Source organism: Lissotriton vulgaris, chromosome 2_2 (genome assembly GCF_964263255.1).
Source record: "Lissotriton vulgaris chromosome 2_2, aLisVul1.2, whole genome shotgun sequence".
NCBI classification, from domain to species: Eukaryota; Metazoa; Chordata; class Amphibia; order Caudata; family Salamandridae; genus Lissotriton; species Lissotriton vulgaris.
In genome coordinates, this window is record NC_141688.1 from 74923181 (window position 1) to 74946271 (window position 23091).

General features: G+C 50.4%; 1 protein-coding gene across 5 annotated transcripts in view; it reads left to right on the forward strand.

Annotated features, from left to right (window-relative positions):
* Window positions 1-23091, forward strand: part of SIN3A (SIN3 transcription regulator family member A) — an 802206-nt gene that overhangs the window by 392067 nt on the left and 387048 nt on the right. For all 5 annotated transcript variants that reach the window (XM_086959309.1, XM_086959306.1, XM_086959307.1 and 2 more), the window contains one exon: window positions 4036-4125. In XM_086959309.1, coding sequence (XP_086815435.1) covers window positions 4036-4125 — 90 coding nt within the window. The remainder of the gene's footprint in view (window positions 1-4035; window positions 4126-23091) is intronic.

Below are 23091 nucleotides of genomic sequence, written 5' to 3' on the forward strand. Positions count from 1 at the left end.
CACTTTGGGCGGGAGAACCGGTGGGAAAAACAAGTCAGGAAGAGAGGTGTATCCACCCCTACCAACTTCACCCCTGAGGTGGGGGAGGCGAGGCGAGGTGAAGCATAGCCTTGAGTCCCCACCATTTTACAATGGGGGACTCAGCCAACCAGGGACAGGCTCCTGTCCCCAGCCCACTTGAGTGGCAGATTAGGGGGCGTACACACCCCAGGGAAGGGACCCATTGGTCCCTGCCCTGTACCTACCTGTAACGCCCCATAATTTCGTTTTTAGGGGGCACCCTGAACCTTCCTTTGTCAGATCCAGAAGCCACAAGAAAGGAAGATAAGATGAAGGACGAAAAGCAGTGCAGAGCTAACAATAGGACGACCCCCACTGACTTGGCCCCTACCCTACAGACCTGTTTCCCCTCGAACCTGCTCCTGCGAAATCCCGGTATGTCCTGGAGCCAGAAACCCCAAAAACCCCCGGAGGACCTACCTGCCTTCACTACAAAGACTAAATCTCCTGTGAACAACGGACTTGTTCAAAATGCAGCTTCTAGTGCCAGTCAGAGACCGCGAATCCAGCCCACTGTGCACCCGCGAACCTGGCCCGAGCTAGAGTGGAAAAAATTACAGGAGGAGGTCCCCCCCGGCGATCCTGACCTTCCTCCATCCTCCAGTCGACGCCTGCAGCCTCAATCCAGAAGACCACCCTACCGCGACCAGAGCGGGTAAGAAAATCTGACAACCAGAGCGGGTATGAAAAATCTGATGTCCCAAGGCACTCCTGCACCCGACGCCCCACGGCCTTGTATGCCCAAAGCAACGGTGCCTGACCAACCCACGACATCCTAACCTACCCCTCGATGTGGTGGTCGCCTGCAGTATTTCTTTGTCCCGGAGGTTCTTCATTGGAAACAGGGCAGCCAACCTCAAAACAGTACCCTGGACCCAGCCGCCTTAGTGCCCCTGAGGGTACACCTTTGGTGCTACTTTGGTCCCCAACTTGCCCTGACCTTAACCCTAGGAGCTTGGCTCCCACAACTTCGTGGCCTGCTTGCCAGCAGCCACCAACCTGGAGACCACCTAACCTCAATAGGATAACATTGTGCCTCAACACTCTGCAACCGGCCGCTCTAGTGCCGCTGAGGTTGCAATTCAAGTGCATCACTGACCCTGGGAGACTCCTCAGTCTAACCCCAGAACCTTAACTCCCACAGCTGCTTACTTACCTTCAAATCAATCACCTGTTTTCCGTCCATAGGATAACATTGACAATTTCCCCTCCAAAAAACTACTTAGTGTGGAATTTTGAAAACAAAAGATTCTTTAAAAATCGTACAAATAACCAAACGTGTTTTCTCACCTGTTTGCAGGACATGTCCCAGTGCTGAATTTAGGCATCCAGCACTGAGTTAGAAAAAGTAAACGAAAAGTAACCTACCTGCAATTCATTGAAAACACCTATTCATTTCAATGTACTGTATTTGGTAAGTGTTGCATACTATTGCTCACCTATAAATCAAACAAAGTACAATTTCTATCGCATTTTCAAACTGTCCTATATCCAATACCTGGATTCAATGCTTAACTGTACCAGGCTTGCTTAGTTCTGAAAATAAAACTGCTGTATCTTTTTCTACAAAAACATTTGGACTTGAGTTCAGTTCTTGAGTGTGAATTCATTGGCTGACTGAGTGTGTACATCAAATGCTTAACACCGCCCTGTGATACTGCCTTACTGCTCGACCAGGCTACCACTATTAGAGAGTAAGGTTCTAGCTAACTTTAACCTCTGCCTACCTTTGGGGACCCTTGGACTCTATACACACTATACCTCATTTTGGTGTAGTATATATAGAGCCAGTTTCTTACACATACCTCATGTACCTCCTAGATAACAACATCAAATGCTCAAGCATAAAGGTGCACCTCGCTGCCATAGTAGCATAACCAGAGGAAAGACATGTAAAAGCTTCTTTACAAGGCCTGTTATTAAAAGATTTCCAGAGAGAGCTAAAAGGATTGCTCCACCAAATCAGCACCAATACCCACATGGAGCCTAAATACAGTCCATCATCCCCTTTTGTATTGCCCTATCACAACTAGTGACAAAACCCTTCAAGCCCATGCATGCAGCGGACCTCAAAACACATTACTCTAAAAATAAAATTAAAAAAAAAGTTATTTTTATCGTCGTTATAACGTCCCTATGAAGAGTAAGTTAGCTACCAGCTCTAACAATACAAGAACCATACTTACAAATCCACAAGGATAAATTCATCTTAAAGACAACCCCACACTTGTTAACAAAGGTGGTGTCAAAATATCACTTGAATCAAAATATCATCCTACCGGTTTTCTTCAAAAACTAAAAACCCAAAAACTAAAGGTGAAAGAAGCCTCCATACCCTGGATGTAAGGAGGGCGTTGCTGGACTATTTACAAAAACATAACAGACTTGAAAGACAAAACAAATGTTTGTCTTCTACGTACATTCCAACACAGGATCACCAGTTACAAAGGCAACTATTGCAAGATGGATAGTACAAACCATCCAATCATGTTATGCCAATGCCAAAAAAGAATTAACAATTCAGACAACAGCTCACTCCACAAGAGAAAGGAGCAACCCTGGCTTTCATGGCTAATGTACCCATTGACTCCATTGGTGCAGAAGCAACATGGGCATCAGCACACTTGTTTACAAAGCATTACTGTGTGGACATACTAATGAGTAAGGAAGCTCCAATTGGACAAAGGGTGCTTCAACATCTGTTTGCAAAATCTTCCTTTCACCGCATCGCTGCGGCGGCTTTTCCCGCTGTGTGCTGCAGATTGCAAAAACCTGCGTTACATGACGAGCTCAGCTCGTCATCCGCATAAGAGCGCCGTAGCTGATGACTAGCTCAGCTCGTCATCAGCATCGAAGGTGTTAACCACAGTCTCCCAAACATGGGAGAAACCGCCACATATTCTAATGCACAGCATGTGAATCCAGAAAAGAATTCACGCTGCAAAACAAAATGGTTACTTACAAGTAAGAGTAGTTTTGCAGCTTGAAGAGTTTTCTGGATTCACATGCGAAGCAAATGATTAAACCACTTATTCAACAACCATCTAAAAGATACAAAATATAAATTAGAACAGAAAAAAGAATTTGAAGATGGCTACCACACACGCCGTCCTCCAGGATACCGTCGGACGTCACACAGGGGCCGTACCTGGCACCAAATGGTGGTCGACAGCGACCTAAACGAGAAGAAAAAAATAAGACCATTCTGGAGCCAACCACTAAATGGCGGAGTAATGCACAGCATGTTAATCTCAAAAATTATTCAAAAGGCAAAACTTCTCCTACTGGTAACCATTTCGTTTTGCCATCTAACCTATGCCTATAATCGCTTGTTGCATCTGTGCTTTGGCTACATTGCAGTCTTCCAAATAATGTATATTTTACAATTCAAGTTGAGAGGACATTTTAGCGATCACTTTGTCTAAACAGAACTTACAGGGTCTAATATCTTCAGCACAGGAATTTCCTTCATTGTGATTTTCAGGTCTTAGGGACACATGGCTTTTAACTGATTTATTCCCTAGGTTACACGGATTTTTATATGGCAATGCCCTGGGCTTTATATCCTCCCAAATTGTATAGATTGCCAGATTAAGCAGCATAACTTTCTAATAGCTTGCATCTTCATGCACAACCTTTGACTTTACCTGTCTTTTAAATTGATGTAACCAGACTCAACCCTGGCTGTATACTGTGTTTCCTTCGGAGGACTGTAGCTAGCGCCAGGGCACCTCAGGGTAACAGTGCGCTTTACAAATGCCCCTAACATAACATAGACCATTGTTAAGTCAAAAGGCCTGTTAATATTGGTTTGCTGCTGGCGTGGAAGTTTATACTATCTATACTATAAGTTTATACATATTAGTTGTGCATTTGTTTGAAGGGTCTTCAAATTATATCTGTTGTATTTAAAAGTACATTGTGGTATGTTTGTCACACCAACTCTAACCTGTTAAACTTTTTCTTAAACTGCAGAAGAAGCCCAAGCTGCCAGGCATGAAGGACCCCAGCATGGCAGATTCAGGCAAGCATGGTGTTGGAACAGAATCATTGTTTTTTGACAAGGTGAGTTGAATGATGACTCGCTGAACCATGCAGACTGCCAGATTGGAAGGCTGAAGAGGGTCTCAAAACTAGGAACTTTGACACAAAATAATTATATGCCTTTTGTGCAAGGGGTTTTCTGTATGAGAGATTGTTCTTCTCATCAAATTTGTTATGTTTGTTTGAATGCGAATCCATCTTTAGATTCTTCTAGTAGAAAATGTATATTTGTAGAATGTGTTGCTATATATACATACACATGGTTCGAGGCATATAAGCGGCAGATGGCACACTGGGCATAGATCGCCTCCTAGTGTTGGCCGGGATGTTTGCAGTTTGTTGTTGTCCTGAAAAGTTATTTGGAAGTCACGAGATAGGTGACTCCTCCTTCGGACCACATTGCGCATGGGCATCGGCTCTATCCCCAGATTGCTTTTTTCCGCCATCTGGCTCGGATGTGATCCCTGCGCTCCGGTTAGGACCCGAATTTCCTTCGGCGCGCAATCCTCAGCCAGTTCGACGGTATTGTTGCGATCGCGCTCTACATCAACGCGATTCTTCACCTTCAAAGTCTTCGATTCCGGTCGTCGACGAAGGCCTTCAGGCCTACCTAGGCCTTACTTCTGGCTCATGGAATGGACGCCATTCAAGAAGTGTCCTCGATGTGGGTCGAAGTTTCCCGACACCGACTTACATGAGGTGTGCAACCTTTGCCTCTCATCGTAGCACGAGGCTAAAGACTGTTCCGCTTGTGCCTCTTTCACCTCCAAGAAGACAATCCGGGACCGACGAGCTCGAACAATGGCTTGCTTTTCAGCTTCGATCCCCGACGACCTCTTCGAAGAGGGCGTCGACGTGCCAGAACACCAGCATGCTGAAGTGTACCATCTCCTCAGATGCCGAAGACTCCGACGTTGAGGAAGTCACTCCAGCTCAACGGGTCGTAAGTAAGATCCTCGACCCCAACCCTTCCTCGACACACTCTAAAAAGGCTTCGGGCAAACCCTCCCCTTTGGGGCCCGGGTGCACACCGAGGGACTCCAACGCCACACCTTCGGGCCTGGCAAAGAAGCCCATTAAGCCTTCAGGAGGATCGTGCTCGAGTCAGCCTATCCACGGTGCTGATCCTACACTGAAGAAAAAGCCCTATTCGTCAACCACGCCGACCGTTGCTCCGACACCGAAGCACACGGCACAGAAGACTGGTAGCGGTCATCGATGCCGAAACCGCATTCGGAGCCAACTAAAAAAACGCCTAAAGTTTCAGATTCACCCGCTTCAGAACCGAAAAAACACCCTTAACTGAAGAAACAGGTTCCGGTAAAGGACACTTCAAAAGGGCACACTTCTATACCGAAATTAACTACCGACTCAGTGCCGAAAAAACCTACGGAGCAGAAAACCTCGACACCGAAGGATCTTCCTGGTTCAGAGGAACTTTTCACACCTGATCCTAACCAAAAAACTCTTGTAAAGGATCCTAAGACTGGTCAATTTACTCTCAGTTCCAAAAAGAGACCACTTGATACGCCAGCACCTCCTCCTCCTCCTCCTCTAAAGAAGAGTCATTGCAACCTCTCTATTAAGGGTGCCTTGTCCTCCACCTCCCCATGCTGTTCCCCCTCCTACACCACCTCAACATTCACCTACACCATCCCCTAATCCACAAGATGTTGTAGACACATACTCTTGATGACACAGATGGAGGTGCACATGACCCAGCAGGGACCAATAGTCCCCCTCAGTCACCTAATCCATGAGATGATTACTACACCCCTGATGTGCCTTATGTCCCACAAGATGACATATACCCTTCTAGACCATCCCCACCAGAGGACCCTATAGGTTTTAACTTACTAGTCCAAAGAGCTGTCCAATATCATGGGGTGGACTTACACACAGATGCGGTGGAGGAAGATTTCCTACCAGACACTTTTGATAACACACAAAGGTCTACTTCCATTTTACTAATGCTTAATGGTGTAATCAAACATGCAACATAGGTTTTTAAAGACCCTGGCAGGGCTAGGGTCCTCAATCCTATAATTGAGAAAAAATATAAAGCTACCCCTACAGATCCAGTCTATATTAAAGGTCCAGCACCATTAGACTCTTTAGTAGTGTCTAATGCACGTAAATGTGCTAATTCTCAGACATCAGGTGAGGCCTCACCACCAGACAAAGAATCCAAGCGCCTCCGACAAAAGAACAGCATCTCAAGCAGCTAATATCTGGTGCATCGCCAACACCCAAGCGTTGCTGGCCAGATATGACAGAACTCATTATGATGAACTAGAGTCCATAATGCAGCATCTACCTGACAAATACAAAAATAGGGCCAATTAACTTATACAGGAAGGTAAAAGTATTACCAGCACTTCCATTTGCTGTGCCCTAGATGCAGCAGATACCGCCTCAAGAGCAATTAATACCAGCACCCTCCTACGTAGACATGCTTGGCTATGTTTCTCAGGTTTTAAAACTGAGGTACAAAACTCCATCCTTAATCAGCCATTTAATGAGACACATTTATTTGGCCCAAATGTAGACGCGTCTTTAGAAAAGATGAAACAAGCATTTACAATGCAATAGGTCTTGCAGCATTAAAGTTTGAGTTACTGGCATTGTAAATGACGATGCTTTGCATGAATTATTTTTTTTAATTTGCGATTGGTATATAAACATTGTTTGTGAATCGTTAGCTGTTGCTTATGCTCAGCAAAGTTGGATGTAATATAGAGTGCTAGTCTTGCTTGTTATAAGCATGCTGATTTAAAGTGCTCCGATACCTGTGGGTAAAGTTTACGCTATATAAAAGTGAAAACTAATAAATAAATTAAATAAAAGCCTACCTGTACAACGTCTGTTCTTATTCTGCGATACCACATATCTTTGGGTCCCTGTGCACCCAGTTGTGGGAAACCTCCATGGCAGGAACAACGTGTTGCAGAGCAGACACGGGCAATGTAGCCACTGTCCTGTGCCTGCACCGCGGGGTAACAGTGTAGGGGCAGGAAGGCAGCCAGTTAGTGGTGCTGTGCCAGAGCAGTGTAGTTCTCTGTATGCTGGGCATGGGGGTTGCTATTGGCTGACAGGAAGTGGTGAGGAGGTGCTGGTTCGGTGTGCCTGCTTCCTGATCTTGGGCAGGCGACAGGTAAAAACAAGCAAGGACAGTGCTGTTGTGTTGCTGAGCGATGTGGTGGTGTATTAGAGCGATGTGGTGGTGTATTAGAGCAATGTGGTGGTGTATTAGAGCGATGTGGTGGTGTATTAGAGCGATGTGGTGGTGTCCCAGAGTGATGTGGTGGTGTCCCAGAGTGATGTGGCGGTGTCCCAGAGTGATGTGGCGGTGTCCCGGAGTGATGTGGCGGTGTCCCGGAGTGATGTGGCGGTGTCCCGGAGTGATGTGGCGGTGTCCCGGAGTGATGTGGCGGTGTCCCGGAGTGATGTGGCGGTGTCCCGGAGTGATGTGGCGGTGTCCCGGAGTGATGTGGCGGTGTCCCGGAGTGATGTGGCGGTGTCCCGGAGTGATGTGGCGGTGTCCTGGAGTGATGTGGCGGTGTCCCGGAGTGATGTGGCGGTGTCCCGGAGTGATGTGGCGGTGTCCCGGAGTGATGTGGCGGTGTCCCGGAGTGATGTGGCGGTGTCCCTGAGTGATGTGGCGGTGTCCCTGAGTGATGTGGCGGTGTCCCTGAGTGATGTGGTGGGTGAGGGTGAGGGTGAGGGTGATGGGGTGAGGGGGGCGAGGGTGATGGGGTGAGGGGGGCGAGGGTGATGGGGTGAGGAGGTGTGAGCGAGCGTGGGTGAGGGGGGGGTGTGAGGGTGAGTAAGGGGGGTGAGGGGGTGTGAGGGTGAGGGGGTGTGAGGGTGAGTGAGGGGGTGTGAGGGTGAGTGAGGGGGTGAGGGTGAGGGGGTGTGAGGGTGAGGGGGTGTGAGGGTGAGTGAGGGGGTGAGGGTGAGGGTGAGGGGGTGTGAGGGTGAGGGTGAGGGGGTGTGAGGGTGAGTGAGGGGGTGAGGGTGAGGGTGAGGGGGTGTGAGGGTGAGTGAGGGGTGAGGGTGAGGGGGTGTGAGGGTGAGTGAGGGGTGAGGGGGTGTGAGGGTGAGTGAGGGGGTGAGGGTGAGGGGGTGTGAGGGTGAGTGAGGGGGTGAGGGTGAGGGGGTGTGAGGGTGAGTGAGGGGGTGAGGGTGTGAGGGTGAGTGAGGGTGAGTGAGGGGGTGAGGTTGAGGGGATGTGAGGGTGAGTGAGGGGGTGAGGTTGAGGGGATGTGAGGGTGAGTGAGCGTGGGTGAGGGGGGTGAAGGGGTGAGGGGGTGTGAGGGTGAGGGGATGTGAGGGTGAGGAGGTGTGAGTGAGGGTGGGTGAGGGTGAGGGGATGTGAGGGTGAGGAGGTGTGAGTGAGGGTGGGTGAGGGTGAGGGGATGTGAGGGTGAGGAGGTGTGGGTGAGGGGGTGTGGGTGAGGGTGAGGGGATGTGAGGGTGAGGGGATGTGAGGGTGAGGAGGTGTGAGGGTGAGGAGGTGTGAGGGTGAGGAGGTGTGAGGGTGAGGGGATGTGAGGGTGAGGAGGTGTGAGTGAGGGGGGTGAGGGTGAGTGGAGGGAGAGGGTATGTGGGTGAGGGTGGGTGAGGGTGGGTGAGGGTGAGTGGAGGGTGACGGTATGTGAGTGACGGACCTTATCAATCTATCTTTCACCCAAGGAGTGGTGCCCCCCAGTTGGAAGGGAGCGGTTGTTAAGGCCCTCTTGAAGAAGCCTAGCCTTGATCCCGCCGACCTTGCTAACTTTAGGCCTATTTCCCTGCTCCCCGGCCTTAGCAAGGTGGCGGAGAAGCTGGTGAACAGTCGCCTATCGCGTTTTCTGGAGTCTAACTCCCTGCTGGGTGACTCCCAAACGGGTTTTCGCCCCGGCCAGGGGACGGACACTGCCCTGCTGGCAGTCGTGGAGAATGCCAGGAGCATTTTGGATTCAGGGGGATCGGTGGCAGTGATCCTCCTGGACCTCAGTGCGGCATTTGACACCGTAGACCATCAGGTGTTACTCCAACGGCTGTCGGGGGTGGGGGTCTCCGGGATGGCCCTGAAGTAGTTCGCGTCCTTTTTGGAAGGCCGGACGTTTGAGGTTTGGGAAGGCCACGAAAAGTCAACATCGGTCCCTCTCCAGTGTGGTGTGCCACAGGGCTCTTCGCTGAGCCCTACACTATTTAACATTTATATGGCCCCACTGGAGAGTGTGGTGCTGCCACTGGGTATCAAGATCATCAGCTACGCTGATGATACCCAGTTGGTGGTAGGGCTCCCCCAGTCGGCAAACCAACCGGACCGGCTGCACACTTGATGGGTTAAGATCTTTACTTGGATGTGCAGCTCAGCCCTTAAACTCAACGGTTCAAAAACTGAACTGATGATGCTGGGGAACTCCCCTCCCTCCTTGTCACTAGTAGCTGGCCTAGCTGCTTGGGAGCGGCACCCACCCCCAAACAGGAGATTAAGAGCTTGGGGGTGTGGCTGGAGCAGGACCTTTCGTTTAAGACACACGCTAAAAAGACCGCAGGCGTGTGTTTTGGTCTGCTCCGGTCAGCCCGGAAGATCTTACCTCTCCTCCCAATGGCTTCTAGGAGGTTACTCATCCAGGGGCTCATCATCTCACGGCTGGATTTCAGCAATGCGTTGTTTCTGGGGGCTCCAGAGTCTACCTTAAACAAACTGCAGCAAGTGCAAAATGCTGCTGCCAGGCTCTTGACGGACCTTCCCAGGCGTGAATCAGCTCGCCCTGCGCTGAAGGCGCTGCATTGGCTCCCTGTTAGAGAGAGGGTGAAATTCAAAGCACTCTGTATGGCCCACAAAACTTTGCAGGGGAAAGGGCCACCTATCCTACGGCATATGGTTCAATCTTACAAGGCCCCATGTGCCCTTCGCTCAGATCACCAACATCTGCTGCAAGTTGCGAGAGTAAGGAAGGCCAGGACCGGCGGCAGAAGATTCTCCATAAATGTGGCCACATTGTGGAATCCCCTTCCGCTGCACCTGCGCTCTGAAACGAGCACCTTGCGTTTTCGCAAACTTTTTAAAAACACATTTGTTCCCTGCCTAACACTTTTGTCTCCTGCTATGGTGTATCTCTCTGGATGAGCGCGGGAATGCCCAAGGGTAACCAGGCGCGATATAAAACTCATTAATAATAATAATAATAATAATAATAATAATAATATGAGGGTGAGTGGAGGGTCAGGGTATGTGGGTGAGGGTGAGTGGAGGGTCAGGGTATGTGAGTGGAGGGTCAGGGTATGTGGGTGAGGGTGAGGGTGAGTGGAGGGTCAGGGTATGTGAGTGAGGGTTAGTGGGGGTGAGGGTATGTGAGTGAGGGTGAGGGTATGTGAGTGAGGGTGAGTGGAGGGTGAGGGTATGTGAGTGGGGGTGAGGGTGAGTGGAGGGTGAGGGTATGTGAGTGGGGGTGAGAGGTGTGAGGGTCCGAAGTAAATGGTGGCAGGACAGACATCATAAGATATAGAGACGAGACTGCGTGGTGACTGCGTTGGTCAGTTTCAGAATCGGGAGGGGCAGAGCCAGCACAGTCTACGAGGGATCCGGGGAATTGGGTCAGGAGAAGAGGTGCGGTGTTGACAAAGTGCGAGGTGAGGTGGGGGGAGGGAGTGGGCTTGGGGGGGGGGGCTGCAGTATAGTGGGTATAGGAGAGAACGGGTGGGCGAAGGGCACGGGGCAGCAGGTGGGGTGGCTGGGGCTTGCGTTGCGGAAAAGGAGGCAGAATGAGAGTGGGGTAGTTGGACAATGCAAGTAAATGTTAAGAGTGGGTGGGATAGCAAGCATCAATGGCGGAAGGGAGAGGACAGTTGTTAGTCACTACTCCCCGCAATATCAGCCGACCATTGACAGTGCAGGGGGCGGCGGAGGATGGGGGGAGCGGCTGGGGTCCTTGGTTTGCTGGCTTTCAGGCTCGGGACGGGTGGGGGGTCAGGCATGGGCTAGTGTGGGGTTGTTTTCTGGGCGGCCTAAGGGTCAAGGTGAGGAGGGAAGCATGCGGGCGAATACAAGGCTCTTTGCGGCTGGAATGGCAGTGCTGTCTGAGGGGCTGGAGGTGTTGTGCCGCACGCAGGCAAGTACATCGTGGAGTTTGCTAGTGATTTTGACAAAGGTATAGGATACAGGGGAGGACGAGGCGGCGTCTTGCGGGACAGTGGCGTGCATCAGAATGGGGATAGACAGGCACTCGGGAGGACTTTAGCTCAGGGATGGTTGTTTGGGAAAGGGTGGCAAGTTGTAAATTGTGGGGGCTTAGTGGAGGCTTGTGGATGCGTGGTGGGGGTCGGGAGCACATGGGGGCTTGTCATGACAGTGGGGAGGGGTGTTCGGCGGGGTTTGCTGGTGGGAGCGTATGCGGATCTGCCGACGCGAGGGATATGGGTGCGGGGGTGCCGGTTGCCCTCAACAATAAGGGTATGAAAATATTTAAAGCGATACAGAGTACGAGGTTAGGGCGACCAGGAGTAGGGAAGGGTGTGCTCTGTCACGGGTTGGGTTATGCCCGGGGCGGGGGCTCAAGGAAATCAGGGGGTGGATGGTGATGCGTGCCAGGTGGTGCAAGTTGGCAATGCAGGTTGGGCACGCTGGACACGGGGGGAGTCAAGTTTGCTGGAGATGCGTGGAGAGGTGGGCATCTGTCGGTGGGGGGCGGCTTTCGAATTGGTAGGGGCTCTGTTTTCGGAGGGAAGGCTCGGCAGGTAAAAAAAGGTGGATGGGTGTAGGGCGAACGCTGATGCAGCGGCAAAAGTGCGGTTTCAAGGGATGGAGAAGGTTATGGGCAGAGGGCAATTTCACCGCTTAAATAGGATCAACGTGTAAGTGCCGATTAAGATAGGGAAGGGGCATGAACTCCGGGTAACGAGGTCAATGCACGGGGTAACAGTTTCATGCATAATTCTAGGTCGTCGAGGGACGAAGAAAGGTAGCTTGCTCGGCCAGTACGGTAGAGTGACTATGGGAGGCGCGAGAACATCCCTCAGCGCGTGAAACTGCAAGCACGGTGAGAGCGCACGAGACAACGTGAGCGTGCACATCGGCTGTCCCGGCTCAAGCTGAGGATCGCCGGAGAAGACACGGCGTTTACCTGCCCTGAGGCTCAGAGTCTGATTAGGAGGTTGAACTGTCCTTGAGCCTGGCCGCTCCTAAGGCAGCACGGACAGCGTGACGGCGGCCGCCTGGGCTGAGAAGTACACCGAGCACCCTGTGAGCTCTGGGGACACGCTACAGGGCATCACGCTGTAGCATGGCGGAACGACGGTAAGGAATGCAGGGAGAGAGTAGCTGTTGGCAGATGGCGCATGGCTGGCCGACACTGGAGGGGGTGCAAGGAGAGCTGGGGATTTAGGAGTTGTGTGTGTGTGTGTGTGTGTGTAGGAAGGTGGATACCGGACTACGGTTACCCCAGATTTTTTGCCTAGTGTTTAGCTGGTTTTTGACTTAGTTGGCCTGGGACCCTGCTAATCAGGGCCCCAGGCTATCTGCTCTCTGTAAAATGGACTCCATGTACTCTAGGTACATCTCTAATTGGACATGGGTCACCTTATCAGCCCCTGTACAGTGTACTATAGGTACCCAGGGCATAGGTGTATCCAAGGCCTACCAGGGGCTGCAGCATATCTTTTGCCACCCCTGGCTGGCTATCCAAACTGACACATCTGGCTGATCACTCAGCTGGGGCAAGGTCGTGTAATCACCCCTTGCTTAGATATAGTGTTCGAGGCATGTGGGCTTCTGAATTCATATCTGTGCATAGATCGCCGCCTAGTGTTGGGTCCGGATGATTGCACATTGTTTTCCTGGAAGAGTCTTCGAAGTATCACGAGATAGGTGGCTCCTCCCCTGGACTACAGTGCGCATGGGCATCCTCTCCATCGTCAGATTGTTTTTTTCCGCCATTGGGTTCGGATGTTACTATCTTAGCTCAAGTTAGGAAAACTTTCTGTAAAGCCAAAAAGCTTTCGGTAGCGTCGGTATCGTTTCGTTCGGTATCGGTGCCTTTGCTTAGAGGACATAGAGGACTCACCAGGTTTTTTCTTTCCATGCTCTACCCGATCTTAGATCTGAAATGGAAAGGAGTCCGTTCAAGCGGTGCCCCCTTTGCAATGCAAAACACCCGCACATCGATGTCCACCTGGTGTGCAACAAGTGCCTATCCCCAGACCATAACGAAGACAACTGTATGGCCTGTGCCCGGTTCAGGTCGAAGAAAACTCTCAAGATTCGACGCGACTGGAGTCGAAGAAGTCAGCACTTGTTCCCCTGAACTTCTTTGGGACCGAAGACGAGGAGGTCGTTGATCTGGAGGATCAGGAACACTGCTCCTATCCGGCTTTGGCCCATGACTCAGAGTATGACGCCCAAGACGAGGAGGAGGATGTCGTCGAGAAGGTAGGAGACGACGTGGAGGCCCTTGGGGCCGTAGAAGATGGCTCAGGCGAAGAGCTAGGCCAACCCGGCCGCACAGATGCCGAAGATGACGCACTCAGTAAGGCTCAGGTCGAGGTATCGCCACTAGGCCTTACCCAAGACCCACAATCTCGTTCTACAGCCCCGCATAAATGCCCGGCTTCGAACATTTCTAAACCGCCATCGTTCGATACAAAGAAATAGAAACCGACAGCGTATTTGCAGAAACCGAAACCAAAAGTGCTTGTGCCTCTCGTCGGCTCCAAGGACTCAAACCCCTCGGAGCCGAAGAAAACTAAAATGGCCGTCGATGCCGGAAAACTCAAAAAGGTCGTCGAGCCACTGGTTGGGGCGCCGAAGACCAAGGTCAAGGCCGTCGAGCCATCGAAGCCGACGCCGAAGGGTGTCGATTCTCACAAAAGACCCGCACCTAAAGTCGGGACCGATCCTAGGTCTAGGCCTACGGACAAGTCGAAGACTGGCTCCAAGGACCCTGTCGAGTCGACAAAGCCCACTCCGTTGATAGCCAAAGAAGTGTCGGAGTCGCTCCAACGCATCAAGGAGAAGGGTACATCGGTCGGACCGAAGAGGGCCCCGACGCCGAAGCTTGTCGGACAAGTTCAGACTGCGTCGACACCTATCAAGTTTGGGTTGCCACCATCGGTGCGCCCGAAGATGTTCGAGCCGAAAAAATCTGTCAGCGCCGCAACACGTGTCGACGGAAATGGAGGCTACGGAAGAGCCTGAAGACCAGGAGCCGAGACAATTCATCGACGGACACTGGGAGACTGTCCATATACAAACGAAAGTTGATGCCAGAGACTCCCATGGAATCCTATAAGATTCCCTTGAAGAAAAAGACTTTCCACAACTTCTCCAGCTCTTGTGGAACCCCTCCATCACTATGAATAGGAACCTCAAACTTTTTCCCCAACATACTCAGATGTTGAGACAGGGGATAATTACAATGAGGATGACCTCTATCATGTGGACACTGATCCTGATGATCAAGACCAACAATGGACGGACCCTGCTGACTCAAGGGATCCGCAGACTGGCCCGGACACTCATGTGTACAGTGTAAAAACGTCTCCTACTGAGGACACAACTGCTTTTAACGCCCTTATTGAGAGGGCAGCCAGTAATCATGACGTCGAGCTACATGCTGACCCTGTGGACGAAGATTTTCTGGTCGACACTTTTTTTTAACTTCAGAAAGAGCAGTCAAAACCCTACCCATGCTCAAAGGGGTCCTCAAGCATGCTGCTGACATTTTTAAAGATACCACTAGGGCCAGGGTGTTAAACCCAAGGATTGAGAAGAAATATTGGCCGGCCCCTGTGGACCCTCCTTATATAAAGGGACAGTTGCCATTGGATTCATTGGTTGTTTCTAATGCACGTAAGAGAGTGAACTCCCAGACTACAGGTGATGCTCCTCCTCCGGACAAAGAGTTGAAGGTTATGGAAACCTCAGGGAAAAGAGTAGCTGCGCAGGCGGCTAACATCTGGCGCATTGCTAACACTCAGGCTCTCTTGGCCAGATATGACCGGGCACATTATGATACCCTTGAGACACTATTACAACACCTACCTGATCAGTACAATGAGGGGGCAGAGCTACTCATACAGGAGGGGAAACTCATAATAAATGCTTCCATCAAGTGTGCTCTGGACGCGGCTGACACTGCAGCCAGGGCCATCAACACTAGTGTTATGCTAAGACGGCACGCCTGGTTGAGGTTTTCAGGATTCAAACCTGAAATTCAAACTTCTATCCTCAATCAGCCAGTTAACCCAGACTTCTTATTCGGACCTGAGGTTGATACCACCCTTGAAAAACTTAGGACACAAACTGCAAAGTCTATGGGGGCTCTGCAGTCAAACAGTTTCGGGGTGTCTCCTTTCGTCGCTCCAGTACTAGAGGCCCCTCAAGAGGCCAGTCAACGCAACAAACACAATACAATAAGGGAGGTACACAATCCACCTACAATAAGAACAACCGTGGTGGATAACGGGGAAACAACATCAAGGGTAGAGGCAGAGGAAATAACAGTTCCAGATCCTCTGCCAATACCAAACAGTGACGCCCTGTCACTGCCCCCCGACCACATAACACCTGTCGGGGGGAGACTACAACAGTTCCTGCCGGTCTGGAAATCCATCACCACAGACAGGTGGGTGAGAGACATTGTACAGTACGGGTATTGTCTGGAATTAATGTCCACTCCACCCAACATCCCACCAAGACACCGTCCTATGTCCGCAGAGCACTTACAATTATTGCAGCAGGAGGTCGTCAGCATGCTGCAAAAAGGGGCCATAGAGCTCGTGCCTGTAGAAGAACAAGGGTCTGGGGTGTACTCTCTACTTTCTAATACCCAAAAAGGACGGGTCGCTCAGACCTATACTAGACCTCAGGCCTCCAAACAGTTACATTCTGTCAGAGCATTTTCATATGCTTACCTTGCAACAGGTTCTGCCGTTACTCAATCAGGGAGACTTCCTCGCAACGCTGGATCTAAAAGATGCGTATTTCCATATACCCATACACCCGTCACACAGACAGTATCTCAGGTTAGCTATTCAACATCAACATTATCAGTTCAAAGTCCTCCCTTTCGGAGTAACGATGGCACCCAGGGTGTTCACAAAGTGCCTTGCAACAGTAGCAGCACACCTCAGGAGACAGCACATACATGTCTACCCTTATCTGGACGACTGGCTTATTCAAGCAAAGTCGGCCCAGCAGTGTGCCAGCCACATGTCCCACACCATTCATCTACTTCACAGTCTGGGATTCTCACTGAATTACCCGAAGTCACACCTTCAGCCCGCCCACGTGCGACAGTACCTGGGTGCGACGATAGACACTCTGGCAGCCAAAGCACAGCCAAATTCAGTGAGAATAAACAGCATGCAATTGCTGATACAAAAATTCAGACCTCAACGCTCGCTTCCAGCAAGAGTGTTCATGCAGTTGATAGGCAGGATGGCCTCCTGCATTTTCACAGTCCCGCACGCGAGGCTACATATGCGTCCTCTTCAGGAGTGCTTAGCACGTCAATGGAATCAGGCTTAAGGACAGTTAAAGGACCTAGTGTTGGTAAGCGGTCGGGCATTCAACTCTCTGCATTGGTGGAACCCACGAAACCTTTGCAAGGGCCGACCGTTCCAAGAGCCTGTTCCACAAATTGTACTGACGGCGGACGCGTCTCTCCAGGGATGGGGAGCTCATGTACTCCACTACACAGTGCAGGGACTATGGACAGCACAGCAAAAGATGCACATCAACCTTCTGGAACTGATGGCAAACTTCATGGCGATGAAAGCTTTCAAGGTACACTTGTGCAACAAGGTCGTGTTGATCCGGACGGACAACATGACTGCCATGTACTACATACAGAAGCAGGGAGGAACGCACTCTCCACAGTTGTCTCATCTGGCTCAGAGCATGTGGTAGTGGGCCATTCAGAGGAACATCTTCCCCATGGCGGAACACCTCCCGGGCAAAGACAACCAGATGGCGGATCTGCTCAGCAGACACAGCCACCAGATGCACGAGTGGGAGATACATCCATCAGTACTCTAACCGTACTTCCAGCAATAGGGTCATTTACAGATAGACCTGTTCGCCACAAGGGAAAACGCAAAATGCCAAAGCTTCGCAAGCAGGTTCCCACACCCACAGTCGCAGGGCAATGCGATATGGATGAACTGGTTAGGCAAATTTGCGTACGCTTTTCCCCCAGCACCTTTGATACCGCTGGTGGCACGCAAACTACGGCAACACTCGATGTCCCTCTTCCTGGTTGCTCCAATGTGGGCACGCCAACCATGGTACACCACGTTTCTGGAACTATCCGTGGTACCGCATCAACGGCTGCGCCTCACACCCAGGCTATTGACGCAGAGCCATGGAGACATTCAGCATCCAGATCTCGCAACAGCTCATCCTGGCGATCTGGCTCCTAAAGTCCTAGAATTTGGCTACCTCAACTTGCCGCCGGAATGTATGAATATCATCAAGGAGGCAAGACGGCCCACAACCAGAGCATGCTATTCGGCTAAATGGAAAAGGTTTGTCATATATTGTACCAACAATGACATTAACCCACTGGATGCATCTATTCAAAACATCATCTGTTATTTGTTGCATTTATACAGATGTAATCTAGCGTACAGTTCCATTTGCATACATTAATCCGCCATAGCAGCCTATCTTCAGAACAGCCAGCACCTCTCCCTATTCAGAGTGCCTGCCATTAAAGCTTTTCTGGAGGGACTTGAAGAGTGATCCCTCCCAGACACCCACCGTCACCAGTCTGGAACCTGAATGTGGTCCTCACCAGATTAATGGGACCACCTTTTGAACCTCTACACTCTTGTGAGCTTCAATTTCTGACTTGGAAAGTTGCTTTCCTGGTGGCCATTACCTCACAGGCACTAACCATCCAAGAGCCATTCATCCAGGTCCACGCAAATAGGGTGGTATTACGCACCAACCCTACATTTATGCCTAAAGTGATTTCGCAGTTCCACATGAACCAGACCACAGAACTGCCAGTTTTCTTTCCCAATCCGGAAAATGTCGCAGAGATCCCTACACACGTTAGATGTCAAAAGGGCTCTAATGTACTATATAGACAGAACGAAGGATTTCAGAAAAACAAAACAAAACAAAACAGATTTTCGTTGCCTTTTCTCCACAACACAAAGGCAACCCCATTTCCAAAGCAGGTATAGCCAGGTGGATCGTTAAATGTATACTGATTTGCTATGCCAAGGCTAAACGCACACTAACCATTCCACCACGATCACACTCCACACGTAAGTTAGGAGCGTCCATGGCTTTCCTGGGGAATATTCCTTTAGAAGAGATATGTAAGGCACTTGGTCCACCACACATACATTTACGAAACACTACTGCGTAGATGTGCATTCTAAACAGCAAGCAGCTGTAGGACAGGCTCTTCTCAAAACTCTTTCAGACTGCTGCAGCTGGCACGGGCAGCCGCTGGTAACAGGGGGGACTGCTATGTAATCAGCCAAAGCACAGCCAAATGCACAGATATGAATTCAGCAGCCTACATGCCTCGAACCGAATATGCTACTTACCAGTATGCATCTGTTCTTTGCATGTAGGGCTGCTGACCTTCATATCGCCCACCCTCCTCCCCGGCGCCTGTAGCAGCTGTAGCATTCAGAATTACTATCTAGCATGGACATCACTCACTGTATTACACTCCATCTCTGCCACAACGGCGAAAAACAATCTGACGATGGAGAGGATGCCCATGCGCACTGTAGTCCAGGGGAGGAGCCACCTATCTCGTGATACTTCGAAGACTCTTCCAGGACAACAATGTGCGATCATCCGGACCCAACACTAGGCGGCGATCTATGCACAGATATGAATGTCAGAAGCCCTACATGCCAAGAACAGATGCATGCTGGTAAGTAGCATATTCGATACCTATATCTAAACCTAGATCTGGACACATATATACCTATAAGTCACTCCTATGGCAGGCCTTAACAATCCTGGAGGCAGAGTGCTTGGTTTTATGGGAGATGGTGCTCTAGCGTGAGCTGAGCCTGTCTGCAGCTGTCTGGACCAATTCCCTTAGATGTTCCAGGATATTGCCATACCATATACTATTAAGTGCATTATAATCCTCGTGATTATTTGCTAACTCTGGTTTGGCTTTATCAAAACATTTCGTGTAAGGTGTCATACGCTTTGGAATACTACCCCCTCGCCAGTCCTGGCGACGGGTTTAGCATTCTACCATTCCAGAGGGAGAAGACATGTTACTTTAACTAAACACGGTTAAATCTAACCAAAGCTCCAGCATCACAAAACGGACGCTGCTGCCACAGACACGAGTCTGGCCTCCTAATGCTGACCGAAACTCCGGCAGGGGAGGCCTGGATAATAGATATCCTGTCACAGGGAGGTGTTACACCACCCCAGACAGGAGATAGTGGATTGGGGCAGGGAGGATTGAATGAAACTAGACACTGCCTGGGGAGCACAAGGCTTCCCATGCTTAGTCCAGTTCAAACCGGTGCTGGGACACTCTAGTCCCAGATCTGGCGCGAAACTGGACAAAGGGAAAGGGGTGTAACCACCCCCTTCCTGGGTTCCACCCATAGGAGGGACCTAGCAGGTAATCCAGCCCCTTGAATTGGAATAAAGGTAGGAGCTGTGCCTAGGAGCATTAGATTATCCTGAACGAAACTTTGATACAGAACTCTGGACCCTTCGACATCCCACTCGACGTGGAAGACTGAAGAATCTCCCTTGTGGTCAAGGAGTGACCACCCTGTGGAAACAGGCACCATCCAGCGCCCAATGGTTTGCTTTGTTGCAGTTCCCGCCGGAACTCGAGCAACAGATGGACAAGACCCAGCTTCACTGACTTCTAACAGCCAGATACACAGACCCAGCGAATCTGAGACCCGTGGAGGCGACGTGAAGCGTGTAGCCGGCCATCTTGGAAAGGCTGCGAAATGCTGACTGTGCAGCTTCTGAGGCACCCTCGAATCTGTGCATTGGGGGTTGAGAAGCCCCAGCCCCGAGCAGCTTGTGCACCGAAGATCTCCTCTCCACACTCATCGAGTGCTGCGTGGGGCCCTTTTGCATTTTCCTGCTCGACGCGTTGGTCCGGTCGCTTTCCCGTTGGCTAGTGGCCCCAGAACCGACGAACCTTGAAATTTAAACTGCTAGTCTGGTTGCTCCAGACTTGCCCTCGCTCCCCTGAAAAGGAGCCACCGCTCTGACCTTGCTGGTCCGAGTAAGAAGCGATCTTCCAATCCTGCGTGGGTTGCTCTTGCCAAGGCTTGTTACCTCCGATCCGGAAGCCGACACCGCCGACAGCGAGAGCCTTCGTGGGACAGCTCGTGCTCCACTCCTGGTCGTCCTCGATGCCCCAGAGTCCACGTGGCAGCGGAGACAAACTTCACGACAACCACCTCATTGCGCCCGACATTGCCTGGTTCCTTCCTGGTTCCATCCTGGTCACTAGCTAGTGACCCATACTCTGTCCCCTCTGCTTTCAGGTACTCAACATCTTCGATCCACCCTTGGATCCAACCGGACTCTTCTCTCCTGGCCGCCTGCAGCATCTTCATCTCCAGGCTCCATAGATCTACACGACGAAACCCGACACACTTTGGCACCTATGCACCTGCTTCTTGTGGGTGAGGTAACTATCTAACACCGATGCTCCTGTAGTGGTTTACACCTCTAGTGTCCTAGTTTAAAGTGTGGTAATTCTATTCCAGTCGGAAGACTTCCAAAACAGTAACTCTAACTTTTACTCGCCATTGACTTTGCATTGGAAATGCTTGTGCTTTAGGCACTGCACCCGTGTCCCGCGGGCCTCTCCCAACTTCATCACTGCTAATCCCGAGTAGTCCCAGCAATTCACAACGCCCTAGGCCTTACCATTGTTCGAGAGGTGGTACTTATACCACTATTTTAGTATATGGTTTGAATAGCCATCGGGCCTATCCAAAACTGTGTAACTTTTGAATGTTTAACTGTGATTTTGTTTAAACGCTTGTGCCTCTGCACTCATAAAGAGTACAGAGGATTATTCTAGTAATAAATACATATATTTTTATAATATATAACTTGTGTGGTGTCCTTTCATTTGATATTACAGGATTGCAAATGGTAAAACAGCTGGCTTCACATGCCCTCTTGAGTTTAGCCTAAGACTGCTTAGTCCATGCTACCCCGAGGATAGCTTGTCTATAAGGTTGACTTTACAACCACCAACATAAGGGATTGTTTGGACTGATACAAGGTTCCCACAGAATTGTGGACATCATACATCAGGCCAACTGTGTGCATGTATGTGCGTTTGTGCGTGTGTCTCTGTGTGTGTGTGTGTGTGTGTGTGTGTGTGGGTGCGTGCATGTGTGTCTCTGTGTGTGCTTTTAAGGGAGACAGGAGATGGTGAACGCGTGCGAGACCTGATCCGATTCCGGCGTGCTGCGCGTGACCATCTCTTGTCTCCCTGGAAGCAGAGTAGACGGCTATAGGTCTCGCGGCGTGAGCGCGCTTCGCGCGCTTTTCGTCAGGGCGAGACCTAAAAAGACACCGATACAGTAAAATCTAAGGGAACCTTGCAACAGCAAGCTCCCAGACGTTCTTTTTGTCGCTCATCATACAGAGGCAACACTAGAGGCTACTCCTCCGAAAGTCCCACCACCTCTTACAAAACCCCTAGCTAATCCACATTCACTAAGGGCTACCAGAGAGGGAGTTACAGGGGTACCAACAACAAAGGCAGAGGCAAAACTAACAACTCCCGCTCTGCCTCTACCTCTACCCAATGACTTTCCTCCCCTTCCGTGCCAACATTCCACTCCTGTGGGGGGAAGACTGCAACAATTCCTTCCTGCCTGGAGCAACATCACATCAGACAGGTGGGTGCGACAAATTATTCAATCAGGTTACTGTCTAGAACGAACATCTACCCCCCCTCCCCCCCCCAAACATACCACCCAAACAGCGTCCAATGCCACAAGAACATCTAGCACTGTTAAAGCAAGAAGTAGAATCCCTGCTACAAAAAAGTGCAATAGAACCAGTTCAACTGCACCAACAAAACAAAGGGGTTTACTATCTATACTTTGATTCCAAAAAAGGACAGCTCTCTAAGGCCTATTCTAGACCTCCGACTGCTAAACATATACATACAGTCAAACCATTTTCACATGGTCATACTGCAACAACGCTTCTGTCGCAAAACAACTTCCTTGCTACTTTAGATCTCAAGGACGCATACTTCCACATTTCCATTCACAAGGCTCACAGGAAGTATCTCAGATTTGTTCTAAACGGATAGCACTATCATTTCAAAGTACTCCCATTCGAAGTCACAACAGCACCAAGAGTATTCACCAAGTGCTTAGCAGTGGTGGCAGAGCATTTACGAAGACAACACATCCATGTCTTCTCGTACCTCGACGACTGGCTCATAAAAGCCAGCTCATACAACCAATGCGTGGAACACACTCATGCCACAATACAACTGCTTCACGACTTGAGGTTCACAATAAATCATACCAAGTCCCATCTACAACCATCCAAAGTACAACAGTACCTCAGTGCCACAATAAACACCTCAAAAGTGCTTGCCTATCCCACTCCAGCAAGGATAGCTAGCATGCAAGCTCTTCTAACAAGGTTTCAGCTACAACACTCCCTTCCAGCAAGTATTCATGCAATCCCTAGGGATGATGGCCTCTTGCATTTTCATAGTGCCCCATGCAAGACTTCAAATGCGTCCGCTACAAGAATGCTTATCAGTGGAACCAGGCTCAAGGTCAATTGACAGACCTAGTGTTGGTAGACGGTCGGACTCATCGCTCTCTGCAGTGGTGGAACACCAAAAACCTTTCCAAGGGACGACCGTTCCTAGAGCCAGTTCCTCAGATAATCTTAACTGCGGACGCATTGCTCTCCGGCTGAGGAGCCCACCTACTGCAACACACCATGCAAGGCAGGTGGACACCACAACAAAAGTTACT